At 35.7% G+C, this 22,151-nt stretch overlaps 1 protein-coding gene across 3 annotated transcripts in view; it reads right to left on the reverse strand.

The window, feature by feature from the left end:
- Nucleotides 1-6,226: 6,226 nt before the first annotated feature.
- The window catches only part of LOC146148579 (guanine nucleotide-binding protein-like 3 homolog), a 29,372-nt gene continuing 13,447 nt past the window's right edge, over nucleotides 6,227-22,151 (reverse strand). For all 3 annotated transcript variants that reach the window (XM_083387110.1, XM_083387109.1, XM_083387111.1), the window contains 14 exons: nucleotides 21,422-21,538; nucleotides 15,180-15,272; nucleotides 12,310-12,445; nucleotides 10,533-10,636; nucleotides 10,204-10,351; nucleotides 9,668-9,755; nucleotides 9,180-9,291; nucleotides 9,021-9,086; nucleotides 8,132-8,274; nucleotides 7,816-7,912; nucleotides 7,601-7,688; nucleotides 7,345-7,457; nucleotides 6,818-7,016; nucleotides 6,227-6,714 (listed from right to left, as the gene is read on the reverse strand). In XM_083387110.1, the coding sequence (XP_083243236.1) occupies nucleotides 6,596-6,714; nucleotides 6,818-7,016; nucleotides 7,345-7,457; nucleotides 7,601-7,688; nucleotides 7,816-7,912; nucleotides 8,132-8,274; nucleotides 9,021-9,086; nucleotides 9,180-9,291; nucleotides 9,668-9,755; nucleotides 10,204-10,351; nucleotides 10,533-10,636; nucleotides 12,310-12,445; nucleotides 15,180-15,272; nucleotides 21,422-21,538 (1,623 nt within the window). In that variant the 3' untranslated portion in view covers nucleotides 6,227-6,595. The remainder of the gene's footprint in view (nucleotides 6,715-6,817; nucleotides 7,017-7,344; nucleotides 7,458-7,600; nucleotides 7,689-7,815; nucleotides 7,913-8,131; nucleotides 8,275-9,020; nucleotides 9,087-9,179; nucleotides 9,292-9,667; nucleotides 9,756-10,203; nucleotides 10,352-10,532; nucleotides 10,637-12,309; nucleotides 12,446-15,179; nucleotides 15,273-21,421; nucleotides 21,539-22,151) is intronic.

Consider the following 22,151-nt stretch of genomic DNA (forward strand, 5'->3'; position numbering starts at 1 on the left):
AGAAAACAGTTTCGTTTATTGAGATTCAACGGAAAAGCTTTAAAATGTAGCGTTATAAGTAATAATTAGTGGATAATTTGGAATTTATTTTATTGTGTATTTATAAAATATGTTACGATTTATGATTTGTCACTTTTTCACGCCTTTTACCAAACACTCGCTGTCATTCTGAGAACAGAGCATTCGGCTGTTTCACACATGATAAATGTTATATCGTGACACATATTTCCGTAATAGATAAAAGTATTTCACCTGTGTGAACGCGTTATTGTTAAAGTTCCCGGCTGCCAAAAGGGCTCCGGGTTATAAATCATTTCCGCTTTTTGGTGTTGCCTTTCCTCTTTTATGCAAACTTTCAACTTATATATGCGAAAGCTTTTATCAATATATCCAGTCTTGTCTAGTTAATACAGTAAGCGGTTGTGTTGCTTGCCGGCTTCTGGCTGGCCAGCTCAACACCAGCCAACAAAAACTGTGTGGATTTGTAATCAGACTACAACAATACCTTGAAGTAATAGTGAGGTTGATTGGTCGAGGCAAATTAGTTTAATGAGACTTGCAATTAACACACCGCTTCAAATTGTTGCCACGCGAGTGAGGAAGAAAGAACTATTTCTTATGGCCAAGAAAAGTCGTCGAACGTTAATCTGTACGGACCACCTACAAGCGACCGCCTAAAAACTATTATGTTTGAAACCTGCAAGAAGCTAGCTGTTGGAAGAATTGATCTCGTCGAAAGACGCTCCATATCGTCAGCAAAGCATTTGCTTGGATTACGGAACACTAAAGAAAACCGCAATTGCACATGGATTTCACAATAACTGATTCTGCCTAGTTTATCAGGTGAAAAATCTATTAAACTTTTAAAATATTAAAAAAAAGTATATATATAATAAGTAAAATACCGGCTGAAAGGTCTGTAAATTATTTATGCGCCATTTTTCTTAAGCCATTTAAATGTGTCGAATTTTGCAAATCATGCATATATCAAAAAGATTTATTTTGTTGTGCGTGAAACAATTTTGTGTAATGTCCAAATTGTTTCAACAATTCGCGCGTTTGAGTTTCAGCTCAGGAAACTGTGAGTCACATACGCGGCACGGCAGCCGGAAATACTTCGAAAAGTATAGTGATTCATTCACGCGCAAACTATATGCTTCTATTCGAGTAAGTCTTTAAACACGACTTTAGGAATAAACTCTTCCCACGTTTTTAACGTGTTAAATATTATATGTAAATAATTTCAATGCATCGCTCACAAGTGCTCCCCGAATGCAACCCCAAACAAAAGTCGTAAGTCGTAAATGAAACGATTTCCTTAACGGCACTCTACATGGAAACTTAACTCGTTTCCAACCGCATTTTCCCTTCCTAAAACTAACAGCGTTTCTATAAACGGATCCGCAGATACTTATAAAACGCAAGCCAGTCAAAATGACTAATTTCAAGTGTACACTTCTATACGTCTGATATATTAGATCTCATGAACCATTTTGTGAAACTCACTCGCAAAAGCTTACTATTTTAACAAGGATAAAACGTACGCGTAAGACCAGGGGTCGGCAACCTACGGCCCGCGGGCCGGATCCGGCCCGCCGATGAAATTCATCCGGTCCGCCGATGAAATTCATCCGGCCCGCCACCTCTTTGATAAATTAGAAACGAGTCTATTTCACATACTTTTTGACTATTTTAACTACGTAAAAGCGAAAAATTTTATTACCTCTTTATTACCGTTGCGCCGTGGAAGGTTGCCAAGTGCGTCGCGGAAAAACGGAAAACATACTTATTCTAAAATACTGGACATATATTTTTTAATATTTTATTTATTTTTCATCTTCGGCAATGTATGAAAACTTGCAAGAAATTTAAAAGAAATGCCCGTATGCAACAAAAAAAATCGCAAAATCGCGCTCGCTTCGCTCGCCAGGTCTACTCTGAAAGTGCAAAAACGATCCGAGGCCAGCCTGATTAACATTTCTAACATGTTAATAAAACAATTATCAGTTAACATTCTGTGCGGCCCGCAGAACCTTTCTGAGTTTGGTTTTGGCCCGCGACTAGAAAAAGGTTGCCGACCCCTGCGTAAGACACTTGACCCTACCTAAAAAATAGCTTGTTCGTCTGTAAACTTACGCCCAAGGCGTGCCTGGCTTACAAGGCTCATTCGCCACTCGATCGTTTTTGACAAAGTCGGAAAGTCGACATCCGGCCAACCCCATTAGCGGTGTTTCAGTAAACCAGTGCTTTTCGACGCCAGTACAAAATCCCACCCGCGAAACGTAAAGCAGAATTCTACGTTTCAAGATAAATTTTACTTATCTTTTCAAAAGAATGCATAGCACACGCATTAGTTCTCACCGAGTGCTATTAATGTATTCCGCAAGTTACCAATGATTTTCGATAACGTCAAATATCCTATCGCTTGCAGGTCAGGAGTTTTCATCGCTAACGTGTTGTTGCTACGTTGACCCTAAATATATCATGGTGGTTAATTCTACCATTTCCACGATAAGAAAATCCTATTATCCGCCTACACCTATATGCGGTTGAAATTACGAAATAGTTGGATAAACTCTTCCAACGACGCCTGCCCTCTTAACAGAAACCAAAAACCGTAGAGTTGCCACGCCAAAATCAAGTCATGATAAACCTCACGAGCCAGTCGAATGAAAATAAACATTGCTCGAGCACTGTCCCACAAATGTTCACTTGCTGTTAATTGTTATAACATTGAATCATTGTATGTATCGTCAATACAGTAAAATGTGTAACCGCTATGAATATATCGCTATATATGTAATTGTATTGAATCGCAAAAGATATGTAACGTGAGTAAATATATATTGCAATAATTAATTGTCTCAAACTTTAAATATAACCTAAATTGCCTATATGTATAAATATATAAATATATGTATCTATAACCAAAATTAAATAACCTGAATTTGAAGTGCCGCACAGATTTCCTGAAAAGCTCAATCCATGGCAAAGCTATGGCGTGTCAAGCACACAACAATTTCAAGCAAATCGGCGAACGCTGACATAAAGATCCTCGGTTGCCAGTTCAGGCACCTAAGAGAAAATTTTCTCCAGGAATCAGGAATCGAATTAAAAAACAATTGCGCAAATGCGTTAAGTGATCAAACAATTTCGCGTCTTACGTGTCCACATGCATTTACACAACAACAAAAACATAACAACACAAACAATAAAACAAATCGCCAGCTTTTTATATGCAACCTGGCCCAAAAATTTAGCGGCGGAGTAATTTGTAGTAACACTTCGTCACATTGTTATTTATCACAGATAATTTTTGTTTTATCGCTGTAATGTTTCGTCATGGAAAGTTTTCTGTAAAAAAACATCAATTGCCGATCTAGCAAGATTTTGCAAAGACACCATTTTTCACTGAGTCAGGCTTCGCTGGCTCATACGTACATCCGTTTTAATGTTAACGCATGTTTTGAAATTCGCAATATTGTCAACAATTCGGTATTTTTAGAACCGAATATGTGTTTGGCGTCACGTGGCTTTGTCGATCGAAGGGCTTTTGTTTTAGCCATATTGGGACAAAAATATTATTTCCGTGTATAAGAGAGTCGAGAGAAGAAAGCTTAGCTGGAACCGCCCTTTGTCACCTTGAATTTAAGTGCTGGCAACCCGAGGTCTATTCTCCAGGTGTACTTTACTCAATTCTGAGCGATGAGGGGATTTCATGAACCCCAGTTTAGAAAAAAATTGTTCACACACGTACGTTGAAGCGAACAATGCAATCTTTGAAGTAACAAATTTTTTCAGCTGTGGAAACTTTTTTAGATCCAGATGATTGCTGGAAAAAAACTACTTTTTAGCTGTGCGCAGAGAGAAATTTGTTTCTTTTTTTTACAACTCACATGAACATTGGAATTGATTGAAAAACAATTACATTTCAAATGAGTGAAAACGATCAAGTTGCCATTCTTCATTATGCTTTATAATGCTATATGGACCACAATATTAAAATCATTTCAAGAACAAAAAAATTTGCAGCGCTCAGGGCAATCCATACATTCAACTTTCACACAACTCAACAGCATTCAAAACCCATTTTTGTAGTTTTATCTTGTTAACAGGCCACATTACTTTGGAATTACTTTCGTTTTTTGCTTCCGTCAACCAAGGAATTTTGCTATAAAGTTTGACTGAAAATTATAAACAAAATAACTGTTAACAGCTACTGCAGCGATAATTCCATGGTTGTTTTAAAACAATGGCACTACAAAAGGCCTGCCTAAAAAACAGTTGCCTAAATGTTTCGTGGTGCGGGCCAAAAATCAAAGCACTCCGCGGGCCACATATTTTTGGTTGCACGCCCCTGGTTTAGATCCTAAGTCTAAGTCAGACTATTTGCAAAAGAAGTCTGAGTAAAACGCAAAAAAAATTGTTTAACTAAAAAGTAAGCTTACAGTGATCCGTAAAGGTTTCTTGGCATTTTAAGTCAATGCAGGCGTTTCAGTCAGCGCTGCGGAGTCGAACTTTACACTTGACGGAGTCGGTTTGTTTTGCAGGAAGCTCGAGTAAGACTACGTAAACTACCGGGTCCCGAATCCGATGTGCGCATTATCAAATTTTGAAACTAGTAGGGCCGCAATCTGTAAAGATGGAATAGCAAACGGTGGCACATTTCCCGACCGTGTAATGCGTGTGAATAAACTGTATGGCGCCATCATGTGTGAATTGATTAATATCCACCTTACAAAAACCACAGGTATCAAACAAATTGCGCACAATTTGCAGGTTATCAAAAAAATTGGTGAATCGAACACACACGGAGTTCAATCCTTGAAAAACTCTCAGTGCATTATAATAAAAGATAGACCGATATATCGGTTTACCGATAATATCGGCTGATGTTTTGCTTCTACCGATATATCGGTATGGGTAAGTTGGGTGTCCGGACCATACCCCCCCCCCCTTTTTTTTTGTAAGTAAGAATATGTTTTTTTGTTCGTGTTTCTCAGGGTTTGAATCACTGTATGAAGCGGCAACGTTTTTAATGTAATTGGGTCACGCGTCTTAAGCTAATACGAAACTAAAATCAACGCAAAACGCCGTTGTTCGTATTTTGTTTGGTCGACCGTAAAACGCAAGATAGTTTTTCTCTTTGTCATTTCGTTATTCGTCCAGGTTGGTTGATTAACAAGTTTGTATTCGACATTTGACAACGCTAAGTCAAGTCTTCTTCCTTTCTTTCCATAAAAACTTAAGAGTTATTAGGCGCATTTAATGTTCCTCACTGTTCGCTGTCTACGCTAATATCTGATGTTCGTGTAACAACGGCATTTTTTACCGGAAGCAAATTATCTTAAAAGGTGGTCTACATGCGACTTTCGTGCGCGTTTAAAGGCGTCATTTTTATGTAATGATAGTTCATATTCTAAGACCATGTGTTTAGTGTGCAATTGACGCAACTTATTTTCTCTAAACCGGACTTGTATTTTAGCTGATTTGGCACACAGTCCGCGCAGATATTGCGCTAATCGTGGCATATTAACACCCGGGATGAACGATTTTCGTTCAGTATTGCAGCGCTATTAGTTCCGTATATGGAACTTGGATAACTACGCTGTTGATAGTAAAAACATGATTCTACCAAAATCAATCACACATATTTCACTTTAGCGGTTTCTAGACGACGCACGTGTTCGCTTTGCGTCTAAAGGTCGCTTTTTTAGACGTTTATTGGCGATTTCTATTGATGACGTCATTACAAATCACTATTTTATGACGTCATTAATAATTAACGTCAGACGAAAAATAGGGGAATTGCATAAGTTGAAAATTCGGAACTCCCCTTTATAGATTTCTGGTTACGTCCCTGACAATGAGTCTTTATTTCGAGCTTCGAACGTGACCTCGATTGACCTTATTATTTGTGTAATGTTGAATGTTTTTTGCGCTTCAGTGTTTAAGGAAATAACTGGCGCAAATAACTGGCGCTAAGTAATATTTTGCTTAAATGGTGCTTATCACAAGTTGTTTTACACTAACTAATCAATTTTCTCGAAAAAAGCCACTAGCCAATTTTAAAGAAAATAACTACTTGCCCGTATTGCTCAGTTTCACATACATCCATAAATTATTGTACATTGATTTTGGTTCAAGTTGTATTATTCAATTTAATTGCAAAAAAGTTATGCAAATTAAGTTTAAATTTAAAGCTTAAGATCGACCGATATATTGATACCGTATCAGTATCGGTCCAAAAAAAGGGTATCGGTCGATCTCTAATTACAATGATTACAAAACTGTTTTAAAAGAACCATTACAAAATAAAGATACTAAACACTCCCAACAAACAACAACAATATTTCCTTTAACATTTCGATTCTATTGTAAGGCAGAAATCAAATCGCAACAAACAACTACGACTTTTGTATTGGATTAAAATATAACACACGCACCAAGAAACTGGACAATATTTTTGTTCTTGCTACAATGTTAAATACAACAATTGCAGTTAAAGGGTTGCATTTTGAATGTTGTAAATCTAATTGTATATCTTGCGTGGGCTTTTTTTTCTGAGGATTAAGGCGTGGTTTTTTAATATAATTTATTGGATAACTGGTTTCATATCGCAGTCAAAGTTGTTATTTTGATTATAGTTTGTGCTTGCGGTGTTCCAATTCATAGCGTTTTCTAATGTTTTTCCGAGTTTTGCAGATATTTTATCTGAAAGTAAACAAACACATAAGATAAAAAAAAATAAATAATAAAAAAATCATAAGCTCTGTTTTTAATAAGATACATTGCAAATGAGGTTTAGGCCTTTTACCTGCGCGCTTTTGGCGACGTTTCTTCTGTTTCATTAACTCTTTTACTTTCTGGTTAGCTTGAATATTTCTGCCGGTGGCAATAACATCATCTAGCGTTTCATGCAGCCGTCGCTGAGTGGCGCCAGGATTCGAAAATTTATCCTTATTTGGGACTGACTTTTTCGTTTGGAATGAAGTGTTGATTTCAATATTTCCTAACTGCAAATAACGGGAACACACAATAAGACCTAAAAAGCAAAAATATCCTAAATATCTATAAAACCATATTGTTAAAACCGACGACATAATACAGCCAAATACGCAGTAATCTGCGGTACAGAATGAAAACTGCCTGAAACTGTAGGTAGAGGGTATGGGACGATCGGGGGCCGTCGGTCTGGCATCGGCCGTTTGGTGTCGACGTTTGGACCCCCTAGTTTGAACGGCGCCGTGAGGGCGCCGCTGTTTTGGCACCGGATTTTTGGTCCTGTTTGGGGTTATTGGTGGGTAATGGGTGGCATTAGAAAATTGGTTAGGTAAGGTTTACCTCAAAGTTATCTGGTTGGCTATCGTCAATGTGGCTGTATTCATCGCAAGTATATTCTTCAACATTTTTATCCAGATCCTCAAGCCCATTATCAATTAAAGCTTTTGTGGGACCTAAAGTTTAGTAAAACACAATTTAATATATAGTTTCACGCCTCTCCGTCGGTTATAGTAAACATAAAAAATGATGGAGATTCAAATATTTGAACACAATTTGTTTATCATTGCCCACAATATTTTTGGCAGAGTATTTTTACCAGCTGACTTAAAGACGACGGAATGAGAGGCGGAAGGAGCTCCGCAAACCGCATCCATTGCTTCCTGATTGTCCTTTTCCAAAGACTTCTAAAAAAGTAAACAGCCACTTCAGTATTAACCTAAAATTTCGAGGAATACTATTTAAAAAATGCTATCAAGTAAGAAAACTAGTATTAATTCCGCAACCACTTTTGGTCCTCATGTATTACCTTACCCAATCAAATTCTGAAGCCATATTGGTGACGATTTGTGCATCAATTGTTGTGTTAACGTTTTCATCTGGTGGGTGAGTGTAGTAAGACAAACGACCGCTGTCGAAATGACGCATTTTTAATGGTGCAAATATTTATGAATATACAATATATATGAAACCAGGAACTGAACATATCGCACCCTATTTTGGAAAGCACGGCCTTTCTAACACAACACAGTGATAGGTCTATTTAAAATAGCAACATGCCAGGTCAATCGTTTGCAAAGTGGGGCAAGGCAGTTAGCAATTTTTATCGTGGCAAAAATGTGTAGAAAACCTGTTCCAATCCTGCAAGACGCCTTTTGCCACACTATCCGTATTGAGCTGGCCTCCTTTAAGTAGCTTTCCTTTTCTTTTAGCGAGCAATTCTAGAAATTCAGTGACATCATCATAAGCAGTAATGTTGTACCACATCATCATCTTCACAAAATTTTGCATAACGGTTATTAACATATACAATACATGAATATTGCTAAGCAAGGTTGAAGTTATACTTGACCAATGACCATGGATTATTATCGATGTCCGATAACATTGGACGGGAGCAGATACCCGATACCAAGTGTTATTACGGGTGCATGTCCGATACTAGTTTGGTATCAGTGTCGATCCGATATCAAATTAATACACGTGTTTCCGCCATGATTTGCGATCCAACGAAGAAATTATTATCGGGAATGTAAATTTAATATTAAAATAGTAGGTGAACTACTTGAGGTAACTGTACTTCTTAACAAAAGGCGAATTTTGCGTAATAAACAAAAAAATCGTTTTAACGTTCCAATTTTATTTAATTTGCTTGTTCGAGTATATGAAGGACGTCTTTCGGTATCGGATCGCGCTACTTTTTGTCAAACATATCGGGTATCAGTAAAGGAATGAAATGTCATGTATCGGACATATCAAACCATATTTATTTTCCGAGCTCAAACACCAACCAGACACCAATTACCTTGTTTTGGAATTACATGTTGTTATTATTGAACAGTACAGATAAGTTTACGTTAATTAACTTGTTCTTAACCGTAAACAACAAGTTATATTATAACAGTTAAACGTTAAGGCATGTGCACATTTTAAACAATTTAAACTAAAAAAATAAACATAAAACGCAATTCATACGATTTTCGGTATGACCGCCGACAGTTAATACTTAAAGGTTATACCTGCTTTTTATTACAGCGGCTTAATATAGCTGCTACTGGTGTTATCGGATCATCTAATGTTTCAATCTAAAAAGGACAAGATATTATTAAACAACAAATAACATACAACTCTAACAAGTTAAATATATTGCATTTACAAAACAACAATTTATATGACACCTTAACACAATTTCGTAGGATGACAGCTGCAGGACTTAAACCAGAGGCCATGACAATTCCAGGACAATCAAGAATCTTTATGTTTTTGCTTAAAGTCACTTCCTGCATAGATCTAAAACATAGTACGTAGATTAGTAACATTTTATACGTAGATTAGTAACATTTTATGTACAAAGTTTAATGTTATGTAGTTTACAAAGCTTCTGCCAGTCAAAAAACCTAACAAATAATTTAAAACAAAGAATTGTCATAAAATAAAAGCATCCAGAAAGACAAACCTAAACTTTAAGATCACTTCAGGTAAATAGAACACTTACTTAAATTATTATGACATTTCTTAAACAAACATTTGACTGTCAGAAGTGCATCAGTCAGACAAAAACATAAAAACAATGTCAATACATAAAAAATGATTTTGTCTTAATTTTAACAAATTTTAAGTTTCTTTTAATTATAGTGAACAAACCAATTATTATCACTTAACATACTTTGTTATTCCTGGCATTGAACCAACATTGCAAGCTTTGGATCTTTTCAAACTGTTTATTACACTGCTTTTCCCCACATTAGGAAACCCTAAACAAAACATTGTGCAGACAGTTAAGTGAAATTCTGATAAAAAAATTCTTTCGATTATTCTAACAATGTAAAAAAGCACATTATATTTTAAAGCACAATGCAAAAGACAACTAAGTTATATGAGCAGGTGCATATTTTGTATGTGCTAAGATGTAGCTGGTATAAACAAAAACAAGAGTTGCACTTGTATAAAGGAAGCTTACTACTTTACTAACATGCAGCTTTAGCTAGTGAGAGAATATATTTTTTCCAGTTGCTTTTAGTTATGATGCTGACTGCAATAATGAGTCAATAAATTAATAAATTAAATTGTAATGCTGTAACCCAAGATAGTGATATATAAAACTGTTGGTTTAAGTGTTTAAATTTTAGATTGTTGTAATGTGTTGACTAAAATAATGCAAGATGATGTATGTATATTAAAGAGGATACAAAATTCCCTTACCCACAACACCAACAGTTATTGACGTTTTAAGGGTATTTTGTCGACAGTAGTTTGACAGAAGTTTCAGCAAACTAGATGAACCCACACATTGGCTAGTCGTTGACAGTAGTTCCGAGTTCAACTGTTTCAGTGGCACTTTAAATTCAGTCTAAGGAAACCTCATTGTTAAATTTAAGAAACAAATAATACTGAAAATTTCAACTATTTATCAGATTAGTAAAGTGAATGTATACATATCAACAAAATCTTAAGATTTTATTATTTTCAATATCAAATTTTATATAAAATCTTATAGTTTAAAATAATCTAATAGTATGAAATTCCTGTACCAAATTGCTTTTCTGTAGTTGGGTTGATGCTTTAAAAGCTACGGTCGGAAATTCATTTCTTAAATATTTTAACCACTCTTGTACATTTTTCTTTGGGACCAAATCTAAACATAATACAAGAAAGGTAGCACAAAATTTGTGTATTTAATGCAGGGACTTCAAATACTCAATAAACCATTATAAAATTAGTTTATTAACATTTTAAAATAAATAACCACAATCATTGATTTTGTTGACTTTATTATTATTACAAAGGTCCACATATGTTTTGACACAAAGTGTTAAGAGTTGTTTTAGGATATTTCAGGGTGCCGGAGCCTGAAATTTACTTCAGTTTTCTTTGAATTGGCTCTAGTTTTAAAAATATCTGACATAGCAAATATTTTAGATTTTGTTATCTAAAGGCTTTTTGACTCCATTTAACAAATGTTAAAATAATGCATTTTTTTTATCTTGAATGTCATGCATATGTGTAAGCAGGTTTGGGCTAAAATATTGTGAAATTGTCACATAGTCTTCCAGGGTAAATAAATTAAAAGACCTATCACTCAGATATATGTGAATTTTGTAAGTAGATTTTTTTATATCTAACATCACGCTGTGCCTATGCAATTTATAAGACATATTTTTATTTATTTATGTCTTCGGAGGCACGAAAATGCGAACAATGGGCATGTAAAGCCATTTAGTATGGAATTGTAATGCATAACTACATAAGAAAAAATGAAAAAATATAATACAAATACCAAGTTGTTGACCAAAATATATTTTTTATAGGTGTTTAGTGTGTAATTTACACAACTTATTTTTTATCAACCGCAGCTTGTATTTTAGCTAACCTGACAAACTGCACGGCGCAGATGTTAGGCTGATCGTCGCTGAATAACACCCGGGAAAAACGATCTTAGTTTAGTATTGCAGGTGGCGAAACATATGTTTGAAATTTACACATATTTCACGCTCTTATCGTTTAGTTTTTCTAGTGAAGTTAGAGATTGCACATTAAGCGGTTTGGACGCACATGTTCGCTTTGTGTCTTAAAGGTTTGCTTTTGCTGGACAATTGGCTGTGTCTGATTATTTTTATGACGTCATTACAATCACTATTTTATGACGTCATACACATTACTATTTTATGATGTCATTATTGATTAACGTCAGACGGAAAATAGGGAAATTCCCCAAGTCGAAAATTTTTACCCCCCCTTTTTTTTCATTTTTTAGATACGCCCCTGAATTATACTGTAAAAATATACCTATTCACCACAATATTAAGGACTTTAAGTAACCAGCCACTCACAATATTAGGGTAGTTAAAATTTTTTAAAGTTAAAAATTTTTTAAAAAGTTTTAGAGCTTTTTCAGGGCTTTATATGGACAAAATGAACACTTTCTGGCAAAAAAATCTTGCTCATGCACACTATCAGACAAAAACACATTAATTCAATATTCCCCACTGTAAAACACATAATCGCACACATTTTAAAATTTATAGATAAAAAAATGCCAATAACAAAGACTCAAAACAAATTGCATGAGCCTTTTTCACGCCCAATACAAGAAAATCATTCTAAATACTTCAGAGAAAGTCTTATGTTTTGTTTCTTTTTATTGCCCAATAAAGCGATTTATACACCTATTCTAAAACTGTATGTATGCAAAGGTTAGCGGAGTAGCTATTTACAAACCCAGTTAAGTTAAAACTAGAAATACATCAATTTCAGCTGGTGTGTATAACCATAAAAATCAGACGTAAAAAATAACAGGTGCTAGTATACCTATTTTGTTTAATAACAACACAATGCGCTTGTTTGATCCTGAATGTAAAACAGATCTTTCAACATCTATACATCGACATCCTAGAGGATCTCTTGAATCAAGGACTTCAATAATGACATCAGATGCTTCAACCACCTACAATCATGAAACATCTCTAAAAAATGGGTTCTGTAGAGGGAATATGTTTGTTGATAAATTATTCCAAAACCTATCCAGGGGGGGGATTACCTATTAGATGTCAAACCCATCACAATTTCATTAACCATTGACAGCAAACAGAAAATGGGGGAATTCTATGAGTTGAACTCCGGAACCACCGAACCTCTTGGATTTCTGAATACGCCCCTTAAAAGCAATGCCAGTTTAACTTCTTTAGGTGCCCTAAGTACTTATTGTAACCCTCTCTAACAAAGTCGATGTCCCCATAATCCAAATCTATTTCTTGTTATAAATGATGGTATATACATATATTACGAAACGATATAAATTATTCGTTTTCACGCGGATAGTTTGGATTCACACCGCATATCGCAGTGGCGTATCAATTACTGCGCTGCTTTAAATGTAGCCATATATGCGGTGTTAGCATTTTTCTGGTGGCCAATTACTTGCGAACAACCTTCATCGAATCATTAAGCGTACGTCAAATGCTGTTGGGTTAACAACTAACCTGTAATGCCGCCAGGTACAGAGATTTGCTTAAAGGGTGTTAAGTATGGGGTTATTTCCTACGGTGTTACTCAAGGTCACCTTTAGGCCAATATTCAGCGAGGATATACACAGCGTAATTGACAAGTAATAGTAATGCATCAATGGTAGTAATTACTCTGTATTCTTTGCAGCATGTTATTTAACTGCCTAATTAAAATACCGCATTTCTAATTAAGTATATCTAAAACACAACATTGTTTTCATTGCATTTACTATATGGGCAAAAAATAAGTTTTGGCAACAACCTGGTGTTTCTATTATGTTTTATGTTCTTGTTAAGTTAATTTAAAAACCTTTTCTAAGTGGTAGTTGTATAAAATGTTAATCATTTGTAATTATTTATAATTACAATAAACATGTGTGAGCAATTAGATTAGCAATTAATTGCGGTTTTGTCAATCTCCCAAAAATAAAAGTTAACTAATTATTTCAAAACTTAAAAAGGATTTGATGTTCTGGAATTATTACTGTAGATTCAAAACCTTATTGTAGAAATGCCTTTGGATTCTACTTTGCAGATCCCTACTAGCCAGTTAAATTTTGTAGAATTATTGCTAGTAGCATTATGGGTACCATTAGGCTACAAACCTTCAATCAGCGTGGTAACGTCAGCATTATAAAACCCAGGTTTTCATTTTTACAGCTGCAATCAAGCTGCCAAACAAAAAGTGATGGCTCCAGTTTTTTATGTCTATTCATGAGTTGTACTCACTACTAAACCAGAAGGCTGTCGAAATGTGTGTTTAATTCGCAACTATAACTATCTTTGCAAAGTTAGATTTTTTGATCTTGCGTGCACAAAAGGAATCCACAAATCGTCTTGACGTATGTAATGACATTCGGTTGAATCAATACAAAACAGAGCCGAAAAAAGTATCTTGGCGGAGTATAAGAATGAGCTTTGCAATGACTACTAACCAAGTTAATTCAAAGCAAAATAAAAGATTTGTTAATTTATTAGAAAGTAAGTAAGTACATTATGTTGTTGGACTTTGTACCATGGAGAAGTAAAACAAGCGAAAACACATAAATACAATGCTAGGTATTTTTTTAGAAGCAGGGCGGGTTGAGCCTATCAAAGGGGGCACGAAGCATAAAAGGTTGAGAACCACTGAACTAGGGAATGTTACTTTTGCAACTTAACCCAGTTAGGAAATTGTGAACTTTTTTAAGTTTACAAAGTCGATCTGTCGCATCGCTTCAGGTGTTGCGCTGATATAAACAGACTAAAAAAGTGAAAACCAAAAAAAATGTCTTCCGCGAAGCCTATATGGACACTTTTATGTATAATAATTTGGGCACTTTGCGCACTGATTATCGGCTCTAGCGCAAAACTTTGGGCAGCTGCGCACGTGGTAAAGAACTAGATGGAACACTGATTAAATCTAATATTAATCCAATAATACATTTTTGTGGTGCACCTTTCCCTTTATGCCTGTAGCATATTTTACAACACGTTTTAACGCTACATAGTACAATGAAAATCTGATAAAATATAGTCCATTCTTGTGCTAAATGTTTGCCATTTTAAAAGTTGTCAAACATCCTTAACATCTTTTCATCTTCGCCAGCCACGTTCCTATACATATCGCGCGACTCCGCGACTAGCGTGTCCCAAAGGCAAATCACGCTTTAGAAAAACCTATAAAATGTACTTTACTGTAATTACTTCGATGAATTGCACTGTATTCTACATCCAAGGCTTCATCTTAGTGTAGTTGCTTTATGCAAATGGAATTATGATTGAAGCCTGTTTTAGTCTACATGTTGTCTGCAAGTTCATTTGCTAGCCTGTTTTGTGCCCGTAAAATATACAAATTAATAGTACAGTTTATCATTATGTTATAGATTAGACAGAATATTAGCTGAGCAAAACATTAAACACCAGAAGTCATGTTCATCTAAATAAATATTGTTATCATAAAAGAAGCAATATTGAAATGTTATATCATAAGTTTTTCCCCTTACATGCTGCTTACATACATAGTTTAATCAAAATAAAACCATCCCAGTTTGTTTTGTTGTAACTAATTATGATATGCTTGTTAGCACATTGTTTTGAAATAATAAACAAACAATTGCACTTCTACAAAAGAAAGGGGCAAAATTATTTAACACACATTTAAATTACACAAAATAACATTTTAACAAACCTAACCTTTTTAAACTCTTTATAATATGATTTTCTTGAGGTTTCATTCAAATTCTTTCCAATCATGGCGTCCTTAACACATTTTTCCATGTTTTTTCTCTAAAACATAAAATATTATTAAAAAGCAATTGTAACATAAATTTAAATGAAATTAATCCTCATACTTTCGTAAAAAAAGGTTGTACAAATCTGTGAAAAAACATTCAAATATGAGAAAAATCTGACTTATAAGTGAATTTTTGTAGTTCATTCAATCCCCACATATACTGGTTTATTGCATCTTACGCATTTATCGCTTTACATATAAAAAACTGAATGATTTGCAGTTTTAGCATACAATTCAAGTGACTTCTTTCAATCAATCACATGTTAGTTCACAAGTCAAGATTAGTGGACTACAGAACTACATAACAAAATAGATAGCTGTGAGCATGTGCACTAGGCCAGTAGTCTCCAACCTGTGGGTCGCGACCCGAAGTGGGGTCGCCACAACTCTTTTTTTTCTGCTGTTTTAGTATGATATATTTGTATTTCGCAAAAATTAGGTTTCTGTAATTTAGCCCAGCAAATGCCAAACTTTCGCAAATAGTTTTATTGGGACAACGTTTTAATAAGTCATAAAGGGCTAGTTTTTTTTAAGTTTTTTTTTTTGCTTTATATTCCTAATTATGACAGCAAATGCAGCAAAACGTATTTTGTATAACTCGTTTAAAGTAAAATACTCAAAGGTTTCAGCAAATATTTAATTTTGGACTTCGAAGCAATCAACATACCCGACTTTGTCTAATTATGTTATTGAACCACTCATTCGAATTTCAACCACATGGCTTTGTGAAGCGGGATTCAGCGCAATGAGCATATTAAAAACAGAATATTGTAATCGATTAGAAGTAGGGCATGACAAGCGGTTATGCTTATGCAATGTGGAGCCGCGTTTGCAAAAACTAGTGGACATTATCAGTGTTTTTTTTAAGGTGTTTTGGGGGACTGAAACGGTCCCCCAAATTTCTCCATTGGTTTCCCAAAATTCGGACTTGCAACTACAGTAGAAAAGTAATGGTTGTTTTTCGCTATGTCATGTCGATAATACGAATATAGCCTACGATCAATAGTTCATGTCCGGAACCGCTAATCAGCTGAATCAAAGAGTTATTCACAAAAAAAATGCACCTCGTCAATGTTTATTTCTGATTTATGGCGCATAATGATCAGTTTTTACGTGTGGAAACATAACAAGCGAAAGCCAACAAGCACACTTTGTTTGATTGTGCAGCAAAGTTGTTTGGCGGCCATGTTGGGCAGGCCGTTTGGTCGCTGTCACAATCATTTAAGCCGTGCCTTGTCGAATAATTCATTTTATGTTGCGCTGATTGTATGTAGTTTAAATGCCTAGGTTTGTATCGCATCTTTAGAGATTAATGTTTGTCCTAAAGTAACCTTTGAAATCAGAAATAACGTAATAATTGCTTTTCTTGCGAAACCTAGATTCGAGTTAATTCCATTCCTTCTGGACTCTTCTCTGACTTAAACTGAATATTATGAAGCTTATGATGTCATAAACGTATTTACTCAACCTGGCGTTTAGTTTTAACAATTGTTTGTGACGTAACTTAACCGAAGCTTCTCGTAGGTGGGAGAATATTTTTGGCGTTATATAAGGCGGCATATTTTGAGTGTAAAAGAGAGGAAGGACAAAATTAAGAAATACGTTGAAGTGCTGACAGTTGCTATCAAGTTTTAATGCGTTATTTGCAAGTGCTATTGTAGATTACATCGCCCTTTTTGCCAGTTCTCTGAAGATTTTGATCAGCGATCTTAGAAGTAGAACTATTCAGTCGTTAATTGATCAGCGATCTCTTTCCTGGTAAAAGAAAAGGAAGACGTGACAGTCGCTATCTTGAGCATTTTTGAGATAGAAAGATTGTTTTTGCGATAAAATTTAGAATAGGCTATTTGTTAAATACTCTTTCTATTTTTTAACTTAAAAATTTTAAGTTTTCGTGAGTTATTTCAGGTGAAAATGTCGCAGCGTAAATGCTCTGATAAACCTAACAATCAAAGTATAAAGCAGTTCTTTTCTGGTAAACCGAAAACACGTACTGCTGCTCTAACCCCCGAAACCGCATCTGCCAACAGCACCACAAGTTCTGATTGTGTTTTACTGAATGACCGCAATTCTGCTGAAAATGTTTAAGAGCAGTCGACTCTTCCTGTTGCATCGTTGACGACTGTTCCAGCTGCACCATCCAACAAGATATTTCAATAGTGGATTAAACTGAAAGGTTTTGATGATGCTCTACGAATGAACGTGTTCACCCTCCATGCTGACGGAGGCATAATATGTTTGCTTTGCTCTAAGCATCCAGTAGCTATCACTGGCCGAGGCATGTTTGCTGATGTTTACACCAGCGTACCCGCTAGATCTCAGCGGCCCTCTCGTCTGAATATGCATCTGAGCTCGGAGCAACACCAGCAAGCAGTAAAACTGGAACAGAACCAACGTGTCTCGCTATTTCACACAAAGTATCAAGATCGTGTATTAAATAAAACCAAAACAGTGGCTGAGAGAGTACACCTAATTTACTGGGTTCTGAAAGAGGAAGTAGCGAATCGAAAAGTTGCTTCCTTGCAAACACTGGTTGACCGCATTGGTCACAATGACCGACTTCGTGACCTGCAACATACCAGTTCAACAGCAGTGACGGAGTTTATTTTGCTCATCTCCGACCATCTGACTGATCGCATCGTTGCTGATGTCAAGCGAAGCACATTTGTTCAGTACGTCAATAAAAAGGGACGCCAGGCAACTGCATTTTTGGATATCCGTCGGATAGACGCTCGCGGGGCAACTGCTGCCAACCTATTCCGACTCTGGAAAGAGGTCGCTGCTGACTACAGTCTTGATGTGGGTAAACATGTCGCTATTGCATGTGATGGAGCTGCTGCAATGATAGGCCGCCGAAATTCCCTCTCACAGAAATTGACTGCACAAAATCCGATTACCTACACAGTGCACTGCCATGCGCATCGCTTAGCCTTGGCATGTACGGACACGGTAAAGGAGCTACAACACATCCAGGATTGCGAACGTGGCTTAGTCCAGACGTGGACGTACTTTTCAATTTCGCCGCTCAAGATCGCAAAACTACAAGAAATGCAAACTATTGATGTTGATTCGTCTGCGCGAAAATTAGGTAAAGCCTGCCGTACTCGCTGGCTATCTCATGGTCAGGCTGTAATCGCAATGAAAGCACAACTGCGTGCTGTACACGCTAAGCTCCAATATTTTGCTACGAGAAGAAAGATTGCACAGCAGTTGGCATTCTTCATTAAATTTGCTCCAAACGCTTTCTTTTCTTCTTTTACTTGCTGAATGCTGCTTTGGTCCATCTCAACAAGTTGTCATTGTTGTTTCAAAAAGGTAGTTTTCACTTTTCTCACATGCAGTCGGCACTTTCAATATGCAAAAAAGAGATTAGGAGCATTGCCAATTCAAATCACGTTTTAAACAGCCTAAAACTTGACTGGGAGAAGATTTCAAAAATTTTACCAAGAACTCAAAATACACTTCTTGAAGATGATTTTAAACTGCTGCGATTCACCACAGAAACATACTGTGAGGCACTGCTCTGTAATCTCGAAGAACGTTTCCCTGAGCCTGAGGTACTCTCTGCTTTTCAAATCTTTGATGCTAATGAGATTCCTCTTGATACCCCTCAGCGCCAGCTTTATGGGAATGATGATCTCTTGCTGCTTATCAGAAGATTTGACATTGTTCCTGCTGAACAAATCTTGAAAGTACTAAATGACTATCAAATGTTGAAAGATAGAATAACAATGCCAGAATTTGAGTTCTGCCAAGATCCCGGTGATGTCTGCAGCAAAATTGCTCGAGACAACGTATTCCAGCAAATGTTTCCAGAGCTGCATCGACTTTGCTGCATTGCATTGTCAATTCCTCTAGCAACCGCCTGGCCAGAGCGAGGATTTTCGACTCTATGTCGTGTTAAAACCAAGCAACGAAATAGGCTACTAGAGATCACCCTGAATGCTCTAATCAACATTCGATGAACGGTCTGGAGCACCTCACTGACGAGGATGCACGAAAGATAGCTGAGAAGTGGCAAAAAACAAAAGACCGACAAACAGTGACAGCATTGAAGGCGTTGGAATCTGCAAACAACGAAAAAATGGAAGCTGGCGGATGGGAACGGGATTGCGAATCTGTTTTGTTGCATGAGATAGAACCTGAAAAATTTGTTCTGTGATGTGCACTGCCAGTAGCCTAATAAATAATTCGTTTAAGCAAATATGGCTATCTTTTGGTATTTAAATGAAACATTTGCGGTCTCTTAGAACTACTTACTGTCACCCAAACCAAACCTTAAAAAAAAAACCTGGACACTATACAGGTGCAAAGGTCCAACTGAATGTAATTTATTGTTGAAAAATGTTTATTTTTGAGTTCGTTTGTGTGATAAATTCAAATCCATGTGTTAACTAAAATGTCCTAAAGGCAATCATTTTGTTGCACATGTGTAGCCACAGTTTTCTTGAATTGTGTATAATTTATGCATATTCACTTGTGTTACTTTGTTTCAGTATTATTTAAATATTTTTATTCATATCTGAAAAAAATGGGGTCGCAATGTAAATTCTCATTCCATTTTATTTAAATTGGGGTCGTTTATTAAAAACGTTGGAGACCACAGCACTAGGCCATGTCCCCCCAAACTATATTTTTTACTAACTTTATTGAAATTAAAAAATTAACATACTCTATGCCAATATTTTACAATTAATGTTTTGTCTAAGCTTACAAAATCTTTGCAGCTTAAATGTGCCACATATGTTTTAGCATTTTTTTGTGTCCATAACTCCATAATCAAATCTCACTTACTTTTATTAAATTATTCAACTGATAACAGTACACTATAATCTAACTTGTGACAGCATAACTAACACTGTTTTATGTCCCCCCACCCCCCTTCAAATAAAAATCCTAGTCGATCCCTGGCTGTGACAAGTGTGACAAATGGTCACAAAAGTCAGACTTTGGTCGCACTTAAAAAAGTTTGTTAACCACTTTCTTAACTTAGTTGTCATAATAAACTAAGATAAAGGTGTAAAATTTAAACGGTTAGATAATTTTGGCTCTTCCAAACTGGTAAAATAATCTGTAATAAGTAGTATATATAGTATAGAAGGTTTTGACTGCATGTGGTTTCACAAGAGTTAGCAAAGCTTTCATTATAATTTTTACATGCTTCATAGGGATGTTCAAAGTAGAATCCCAAGGTATTCTAGAATAATAGGTTTCGAATCTAGAATAACAAATCCAGAATAGCGAATCCTAGTATATTTTTATCAAATTATTTAACCTCGAATTTGTTTGGGAAAGAGATCAATCTTAATCTACACTACAGGGCCCACAATCATAGCATTAAATCGCCCAAACAATTTGCTAACATGTGTACATTATAATAAAAAAAATCTCCCATATGTTTAACATTCTTAACAACTGTCATTTGAAGCAGTTGTGTAAACTGTAATATGTTAACTGTACAAGTTGTTGATAAAACTTATATTTTTGCCAATAGTAAGTACAATGCAACACTGCACATAGAACTAGCAATTCGGTCCTGTTATTTAAAGCATTGTTGGGTCTTATTTGCTTCTTTTTTGACTAACATGATCTGTTAAGCAGTCAAATAATGTACTGCAAAGAATACAAAGTTACTATTGACATAACGAATACTTGACAGTTACGCTGTGCATAACTGCATAACCTCGCTGAATATTGGCCTAAAGTTGACCTTAAGTAACACTATAGCGCCTTTTGTCGACGGCCAGCACGTTTTACAATGTAATGTTACTTTTGCAACTTAACGCATTTAGGGATATTGCGAACTCCGCAATTGACATTACACGTTAGTCCTCGCCCAATAACGCTTGATTGACACTTAATTATTAGACGACTGTTATCGCGAGATGCGAAGTAATCCCGGAAAAACGCTGACAATGCACTACCAGGTTACATTTAAATCAGGCAATATAAACCTGTCGCCATAGCGACAAACCTTATCTAAACTTGCCACTCGCGTTTGTACAATTAGGCACAACAATCGGCGGTAAAACATTAAATTATATCGGTTCCAATTACCCAGAACAAACGGCAGAATTGGATTTGGAATCCAAGGATTCAATATTCTACTTTGAACATCCCTAATGCTTCAACATATTCATACCTTATGTTCAAAAACATCTTGCCGCTGTAAAGCATCTTTTTGCAAAGCCTCAATACTTCTTTTCCGATTAATCTGCTTCTGTCGTTCTTCTTTTTGTCTTTGTTTAACTGCTTCAGCCTTTTGTACAAAACAAAACTTTATATGTCTGATCAAAACCATAAAAAATCATTAATTTAGAAACTACGGAAAACTCGTGTGTACTTTGCTTTTGTTAATACCAGAATGATTTTTTCAAAAATCAAATTTAGTGCAGAATGTGTAATCTACCTTACAAAATTTAATGTTGTTTCTTTATTTTGTTTTAGTATTAGAGATGTTTATGTATCTATTCTAGCATTTCAGTATCTTTTTAACAGCCATTAAAAACCTTTTATATTTAAGATATCAGCTTTAACTTAGAAATAATAAGCTATTTCAATGCATCTGAATTATTCTCTAATTATTTAGCAAGATGTTAGAGAAATCTTACTTTATATGCAACAGTGACAATAAATTTTGCTGGGGTAAACTATCAATTGACAAACCCCATTAAAAGTCTGTTTATCTTGGCGAAATTTGTCTATGAAAATATGCAGTAGTGTTCCGCTAAGCGCATTATTTGCACAAAATTTTGGACACAATGTTGTACCAACGAAGAGCGTGTTAATTCTGGCCAAGAGCTACGTATAACCAAAAGTGCCCGAATTAGCTTTAATGGAGCGAAGTACGAACAACAAAGTGTCCAAATTAG

Source organism: Ascidiella aspersa, chromosome 4 (assembly GCF_963924565.1).
Source record: "Ascidiella aspersa chromosome 4, kaAscAspe10.2, whole genome shotgun sequence".
Lineage (NCBI taxonomy): Eukaryota > Metazoa > Chordata > Ascidiacea > Phlebobranchia > Ascidiidae > Ascidiella > Ascidiella aspersa.